We start from the raw sequence: 8,235 nt of genomic DNA on the forward strand, positions 1-8,235 counted from the left end.
AGGCTTGGCCGGTGTTTCCAACCTACTTAACAGATAGGACAACCAAAGTTCTCAAGGATTTGATTGATGGCCTTCAAAACTGGGGTACAGTAACACACTGAGGAAACTGCATTTGTCCTTCCATATCTTGTTACCACCACAGTTTGCTTCAGATAACTATGAGAGCCCCTGGTTAGCCAGGGACAAAGAGTGGGGACTCATCTCTTAAAAACTTTCCATTTACAGTGGACAGAATCTCACAACCTGATTTCATGTCTAACTTCTTTATAGAGGGCTATAGTTTCCTGGCCCACCCCATTTCCCCAGCAATCATTGACATTTGAAATTAGATAGCTGCTAACACCTGCCTGGTACCTTTTCTGGGTTAGAATTGCTTATTTACTGGCTCCCTCATCTGCTCAGCCATGTATCCGTGCATTTGCTCACACAAATGCAGTTTGCTTGCCTGCTTGTGTACTGAGCGATGGGCCACTACTGCGCTGTGTTGGGATGAGGAGGATGAGGCTGGGCCTTGCTTCTCCATTACAAAGAGACTCAGGATTTCCACTCTTGAGGGAGGAACCCAGCTGCAGGAAGTCAGGAGCTCAAAGAGTAGCTGGGGAGTGGTGAACACGCACGTAGATTATAATAGGCAGTTCTCCAGGACCACAAGGAAACAAAGTTGAACTGTGGAGCAGAGGAGGAAGAAGAAAGGGTGCTTTTTTGGGCAGGCAGGGCTTTCTGTAGGAGGTTAGGGTAGAGAAACCAGTTTTAGGAGGCTTCTGAGGGCCCCGAGGCAGGAAATCGGAGTTAATAGGCCAGAAAGAAGGAAGAAAAAAACTTGCTCTGTGAGTGTGTGTGTGTGTGTGTGTGTGTGTGTGTGTGTACACATTTGCATGAGCTTGTCAGGTAATGAACCAAGCAAAGAGGGTGAGAGAATGCCTGTTCTGTCCTCCCAGCCCTTGCCTCGCTGATCGAGAAGTGTTCTGATGGTAACAAGGACTGCAGCTCCTATGGCAGCTTCAGTGATGCCGTGCTGGAGCTCTTTAAGCTCACCATAGGCCTGGGTGACCTGAAAATTCAGCAGAACTCCACCTACCCCATCCTGTTCCTATTCCTGCTCATCACCTATGTCATCCTCACCTTTGTCCTCCTCCTCAACATGCTCATTGCACTGATGGGGGAGACCGTGGAGAATGTCTCCAAGGAGAGTGAGCGCATCTGGCGGCTGCAGGTGAGCTAGGCACAGGGTTAGCGCATGCTCACGAGTAGCTATCAGCACTGTTGGGCTGGGGGACTGGGAGCCATGTGTGAAGAAGCCTGGCTCTTTGAGTACAGGGTCTACGATGTGTGAGAGAAAGCCCGGCTTGTGGGATGCTCTGCTCTTTATTAAGTGTGATATGTGAGTGCTGCAGGGTGACCTGAGGTTGCACTAAGAGGAGTCTAAGACTTAAAACAATGAAAGCAACAGCTCTGCTGTGCTCCACCCTGGTCTTAATGCTCCTTACCCACCAAGGGCACAATCTGTAGGATGGGTCCAGACGTGGTGACCAAGTTTGGAAGAGGACTGGAGACTGTGTCTCATAAGAAACGGTTGTTGGAATAAGAGTATCTGTAGAGGCACCTGTGAAAGAGGGATCAGCCCCCTTCCATGGCTCCCTACGTCAGAACTGTGGCACATGGGGGAGTTACAGGGAGAAAAGCTTTAATTAGGCACAAGATAGTTAATCATTCTTACAACCTTCTTAATTGGATTGAGACTATTCTAGAGAGATTGAACAAATGAAGGCCAGGAGAACTGCTGGGGGAATTTCAATCCTGGGAGGCGGTGTAGAACTATGTGAAATCTGAACTTGCCCCTTTTGTGGGATTTCAGGACCCTAACATTTCAGTTATTTGAGACATATATCATGCTTAATCAATTGTAACATCTTTATCAAACTTTCAGCTCCTTCATTTTTGAACTCTGTAGACTAGGTGAGTGTTCGGGATCTGTCATTAAGCATCCAGCCAGGATAGAGGGACTGTTTAATGTATGTGTGTGTGCAACACTCCTATGGAGCTGTGTCTGTCGGGCTGGCACTGATCAAGGAGCTCAGCCTTGTTTACGTCCACAGAGAGCCAGGACAATCTTGGAGTTTGAGAAAATGTTACCAGAATGGCTGAGGAGCAGATTCCGGATGGGAGAACTGTGCAAAGTGGCAGAAGATGACTTCCGTTTGTGTCTGCGGTAACAAAGAGGAAGGGCACTCTGGTGGCAGTCTTTGGGGAGGGTAAAGGGACAAGCCAGCTAACAATGTCAGAGAAACAAGCTGTCACTCACTTGCCATAACCACCCTACTGCCTCCTGTGACCTCCTCAGAAGATGAAATTTGCTCTTCTGTGGTCCTGGCTTGGGATAAGGGTTCTCAAACTTCAGGAGGGAGAGAGGAGACCACCACTGGTGGGTCCCTTCTCTGCCCTTTCGGGGCTGCCTCTGTGACCTTCTCTGTCTAGTGTCTGGCATAGAAAAGGCTTGCCAACCTGATAGTCTTTCTGCTACACTGTGTTGGTTTCTACCTTGTGTGCGTTCCTGTGACACTAGGGAACCTGGGGCATATTTATTGCCACGAGACAGAAAGTGAGACAGCTACTTTCCACAGATTTCAAGCTTTCTGATTTTTAAAAAAGTCTTTGGACACCCCAGAACCTCCTTTTCAGAAAAGCTTGTCTTCCTACTTGAGTGCTAACCCTACAGATGCTCTCTTCTGACTATAATTTAAAAGTTTTAGTCTTTTTCTCTGACTGTGGTTCCTATCCCTGCAAACCATCACTTTCGACTGTAACAAGTTCTCTAACAAAAATGTCTGATTTGGAGACTTTTACTCTAGAAATGGTACTTTTGTGCAAACTTAAGTGAAACCTGTGTTTCCAGCTGTGCTTTAACACAGTGGATACTGCCTGCTTCCTCTGCGGGGTGAACGCCGAACACCTTCTCTCAGGGCAGCTTTAGTCCTGGCTGAACTTCCTTAATCTAACCCTTCTGCCTTCTCAGCCTGGGCCCTTCCTATGTGCACCCCGTTTTCTCTGTGAGCTCCCTCTCACCAGTCATGCACACTTGTTGATGTCTGAAGATGGACCCTTTCCCCTACCTGAGCAACTTTCAGGATTTCTGGGTCCCAGAGTATGGGACTATGTGACATTGAACTTTCCCCTACAATGGAAGAACTCTGTGAAGTGGGAATTGAGGGTCAGACAGGCTTTAGACCCTAATGATTCTGGTGTGACTATACAGTACAGGAGTATTCTGTTCCTGGGATGGACAGAGCGGGGCTCTGTAGAAGCTAAGACATCTGAGTGCAGTGCTAGTATTTGTTTGGACTTCATAAGGCTCGGTTGTGAAGTGGTGAGAACAGTGATCACACTTGCAGGATCAACGAGGTGAAGTGGACCGAATGGAAAACACACGTCTCCTTCCTCAATGAAGATCCGGGGCCCATCAGACGGACAGGTACTGTTGCTGTGAGGCACTGTGGGGTCTGAGAGGGCCCTGATTTCCCCTTCTGTGAAATGGAAGTGTTGAATTAGATTGGTTCTTAGGTCCCTTCCAGATCAAACACTTTCTAATCCTAATTGGTACATCTTCTTAACATGAAGTGGTGGGACCTGGGGTTGTAGCTGAGTAGTAGAATATGTGCTAATTCTGTGTCAGGTCTGAGGTTCCAATCTCAGCACCACCACCAGAAAAAAATTATACTAACATGTGCAAACATGGAATGCAGAGAGATGCACTTCTAAAGTGGTTTTTTCTTTTCCTTATTTTTTTTTAAAGTGGATTTCAACAAAATCCAAGATTCTTCCAGGAGCAACAGCAAAACGACTCTCAATGCATTTGAGGAAATAGATGAATTTCCAGAAACGTCAGTGTAGGAGCAGAAGCGAGAACAGATGCGATAGTGAGCTGTCTGATGCTGCAGGCAGAGTCCTGCCTGAACTCTGCTGAGGGTCTGTGCAGAGTGGCGATCCGGAAGCTGGCCATACCCTCCTGTTGAGCGGACAGCTGTGCCCAGAGGCGGCTCTCAGTGCAGGGTTGGGAGACACTTGAGTTCTGTTACTCAGCAGAATTAGTGTGAACCCATGGGCAGCAGTCCTGAGCACAGGGGTATCCTAAGGTCAGAGTTGACATCCGTGGTTTGAACAGTTGCAGACTGGCTTCACTGGGAGAGATGGGCACTGGAGAAGGGGCCTCTGGAGGGAGAAGGCAGTCTTTTATCTCAGCAGCGTGCCCTTGTCAGCTCAACCCCAGCTGACAGAATGCCCTGTTGTGCTGGGCCTCTTGGGCTTGTGAGAGAATTTTGGTCCCATCCCAGGATGTTCAGAGGACTGTAAGCCAAGCTGGACATCCTTGGGGAGGAGGGGGTATGTGTTAGGGGAAAGCCCTTCCAGAAGTTTTAGGAAACAGAAAACCACCCTTGGAATGAAACCCAAGGCTCAAACTGTCTCAAACTGAGAGATGTTTTTAGTAGCGTAATTTACACAGGTTTTTAACTTTTAATAGAAAATACATTTCAGTTTTTAATGCAAATTACTTCAGATGAAGTAGGTGATATTAAAGCTGAGAAATAGATCTTGGGCTTTGGGCTGGATGTAAGTATTATATACTTAGCTTTAGGATGGCCAGAGCAAGGGCAAACAGCTTTATTCATGTCCACATGAGCGTACAGGAGCCAGGCTGCCATCTGGGTGAAAGGGCTTGGCCCCTTTCCCTTCGTGTCTTGCTGTAGTGTGGGCCTTTGAGCTGTGACCATGGCTTCCTCTGAAAGAGAAATAGCAGCTCTGTCTACGTGGTCTTAATCTCAGAGGTCTTAATCTCAGACGCATTCATGCGTCTCACTGTGGGATTTAACACAATATCTGACATGCTCTGGTACCAAGTATTTTGTTAACTGTGAATTTTGAAGCTGTGGGGGAAGGCTTATGAGACAAACTTGTGCCAAGACTTAGAGTTTATTTTTAGATCCTCATCCTGAGATTTTCTGCCTGGTGAAATTCCAGAGTTAGTCTGGGGGCAGAAGTGAGGAGACAATTGAGGAAATTTGGTAGAGCACAAACAAACAAACAAACAAACAAAAATCTACTGTCCTCTAGTATCCTAGTGAAAGAATTCACGTGGGAAATTTTGAGGTATAATTATTGGGATAGTCACTGTGAATTTTAAGTGGTACAAAGATAAAATGGGGCCTTCAGATCACTTGGCAATTTGTGAGTTAACCTGACTTGAGGCAAACCTGAGCCCAGGCCAAGCACTCAGTGCACCCTGGGCCCTTTCCCCACTCCAGGATGCTCTGTCAGCTTAGCTAGAGGAGTAGGACTTGGCCAGCATTTCTCTGATGGGCCAGGGTGAGGGAGGATGGGGAGATGGGGCCGTCCCAGCCTTGTTTGCAGCAGCCCTTGTGTGTTCAGCTTCTCAGGGAGTCATTAGTCTTCTCCGTGTATGGTCAGACCTGGTTCAGATGTGAGCAGGGAAGATGGGAGGGAGATATCATGGGAGCAAAAGGGTCAGATGTGTTCTAGATGGGCAGGACTAGTGAAAAAACCAGAGAAATATTTTTTTTTAAATCTTTTTATCGGTACCGGGGATCGAACTCATGACCGTCTGCTTGCAAGGCAGCTGCTTATGCCACTGAGCTAAATCCCCAGCCCCTAGAGAAATATTTTGATTCCATTAAGTTTTCAGCTACTCTAGATACTGGAGATATTTCAACAGAAGATGGTTAAACACTTATGTGAGATTTTATTGAAGAAAATATCTGGATGAATTTTAAGAGCCTCTTTGGCCTATGGTTTGTTCAAATAGCATTCCTCAGCTAGTGTTACCTCCTTACATTTATCCTGAACAGAAGTCCTGGGTTGAAGGGCAGCCATTTGGGCTGTGGAGCTGGGAATTCCAGAATTGCTTTGACTGAAATATTAACAGAAAAGGCCATAGGATCATCCATTTTCTATTTGGATAAAAGCTGGGAGGTTAGGCAAATTGAAATTAATAACTGGATCTTTGTCTTCTGACATATCTTGGAGTGCTGCCATTTATCTGTGGTCTGGATGGAATTTGCTGGCAAGATCTTTTTCTACACTGGATGTTTTTCTCAACAGTGGCCTTCCCCAAAGGCTGGAAAGTCTGCCCCTACATAGATTTACCAAGACAGAGAGAAGCAGTGAATCAAAAAATCATCCTAGTAAAAAGGACTAATTTCTTCATTTTATACTTGGAGACTAAAACTCTGAAAGGAACACGGACTTATTCAAAGACATGGAGGAGGTCGTGTAAAAGTAGTTGAATGTTTTGATTCCTGGATCACAGACATCTACCCCTGCACTATTTTTAGCATAGTTAATTCTGTAAATTTGAGTTTATTTTTGTGTTTGGCCCATAGCAGGGATTGACTTTTTGCTCAGATGATTTATTTGGCAGTCAGAATTCTCCCTATGATTCTTATGACTGGTCTAAAATCCAAGTGTACATAGAGTTGTGCACAAAAATATACATGTGTGCACCCCACTGAACCTCTGAATCTATCAGGATGTATTAAAATCCCACAATTTACATTTAAGTAACATAAGGGGGAGATTATTTTAGGCACGGGATCTCCCATGCACAGACAGTGGTCTTGTTGGCAAATCTTGTTTTACCTCAACTTTTCCTCGGGAAGAATTCATTATTGTAGGCATCATGTCACTTGACTGTTTGGAATAAAAAATGTGCCAATCTTCTCTCCTGTGATGTGGAAGAAGATGTGCAAGGCTGTACTGTGAAGTTGTTAAGCTCTTAGAAGGCACCCCAGAGAGTACAGTATTACTGACGTCCCTGTCCTTCCTCAAGGCCCGGTGGGACTGTGTCCTTTTGCTCTGGGCCGGGCCCAGGCAGATGGGTGGTCATCTGGGCCTGTACGCCATACTTGACTACATGGATTTACATATTTTAACTGTGATCTTGGTTCCAAGTACAGAACTGGCACTCTGTTCTTGTTGAATGTTCCTGATTTTTAAAAATTCTCTTATAGAGGCATTCCAAATGTTTGTATGTGAAACTCTATGTTCAGGAAAGAAATCATAAGAAGAGTAAGACTTATTTTAGCACCATCATTTTTATTTCTAATAAATATTTATTTTGCCTTGTTCTGGCTATGTTTTATTTTTGTGTTGTGTGAAAATGAAGACTGACTAGAAAGGCTTGAGTGCCACTTTTAGGAGTGGAAAAAAGGGAAGCTGGCTTTCGGGCCTGGAACATTCTTACTAGTCCTGGCTCAGGGGCAGAGCCACTGGCATGCTCTAAAACATGTCACCTTCAAGCGGCGTCTGTGTCTCAAAGTGATGCGTGTCTGGTACCCCATTTGTATCACTCAGCAACCTTGGAAGCAGCTCGAATAAAGGACTCAGAGCCAGATAATAGTGATTCTGGCTGAGACCCAAGAGGTGCTCTATTGGTGTCCTGCTGGCTCTTAGTTCAGTTTGAGTGAATATAAACCCATGGCTCCACCTGGAGACAGGAAGGTGTAAATCCCTGCCCTACCCACAGGATTTTCACAAAGAAGCAATGAAAGAATAGATATGAATGGGCTGGTATTGTGAGTATCAGTGTTACTCACCAGCCCAACTCATAGGCATATTTTTCATTTTATTGAATTAATGTGTAAGGATAGCTGTTCTCATCTGGAATCCCATGACACTATTTTGTCATGATGGGCCAGGAACTTACAACTCATTTATTAATAAGTGAAATACTGACTTGTTTACTTCATTCAAATGAGTCTCCAAATTCCTTCCTCACTGGGATGTGACTTAGTGAATAGCAAAGAAATTTTATACCAGTCACATCCTTAGCTTGAATAGGTTTTAGTTCATAATGTAGGAATGTGTCATCCATGAGAAATTCTAGGTAGGCTGATAGAAAAAGATATAAACACCTCCTGTTAGATATATTTCTGGTATAGGGGCCTTTATGTCAATGAACTTGGATATTTTTATGGCTCTTGGCACTGTGAAAAGTTACCTTCTGCACTATAAAGCTCTCTCATTCATTTACACTATTTTGTAGGTTTGGCACTGTATCCCAATTTAGTGGGTAGGGACCTGAGACCTGGAGACACAGTGTCAAGAGATAAGCCTTTGCTCACTGGACCAGACTACTTCCTGGACAGTGACCACAAAGCTCTGCAAAGAGGAGGGGTCCAGAGCGGTGCCACAACAGTGTATCTTTCATGTCATCCTTTGCGACAT

The 8,235-nt window shown here is 45.2% G+C and overlaps 1 protein-coding gene across 1 annotated transcript in view; it reads left to right on the plus strand.

Moving 5' to 3' along the window:
• Window positions 1-7,135, plus strand: part of Trpv3 (transient receptor potential cation channel subfamily V member 3) — a 32,767-nt gene extending 25,632 nt beyond the window's left edge. Inside the window, exons 15-18 of the mRNA XM_023565020.2 lie at window positions 939-1,213; window positions 2,097-2,209; window positions 3,390-3,469; window positions 3,791-7,135. Of these exons, the coding sequence (XP_023420788.1) occupies window positions 939-1,213; window positions 2,097-2,209; window positions 3,390-3,469; window positions 3,791-3,888 (566 nt within the window). The 3' untranslated portion in view covers window positions 3,889-7,135. The remainder of the gene's footprint in view (window positions 1-938; window positions 1,214-2,096; window positions 2,210-3,389; window positions 3,470-3,790) is intronic.
• The last annotated feature ends 1,100 nt before the right edge of the window (window positions 7,136-8,235 follow it).

The sequence above is a fragment of the Cavia porcellus genome, unplaced genomic scaffold (genome assembly GCF_034190915.1).
Source record: "Cavia porcellus strain 051 isolate PalLab524CR breed Dunkin Hartley unplaced genomic scaffold, mCavPor4.1 scaffold_6, whole genome shotgun sequence".
Classification (NCBI taxonomy): domain Eukaryota; kingdom Metazoa; phylum Chordata; class Mammalia; order Rodentia; family Caviidae; genus Cavia; species Cavia porcellus.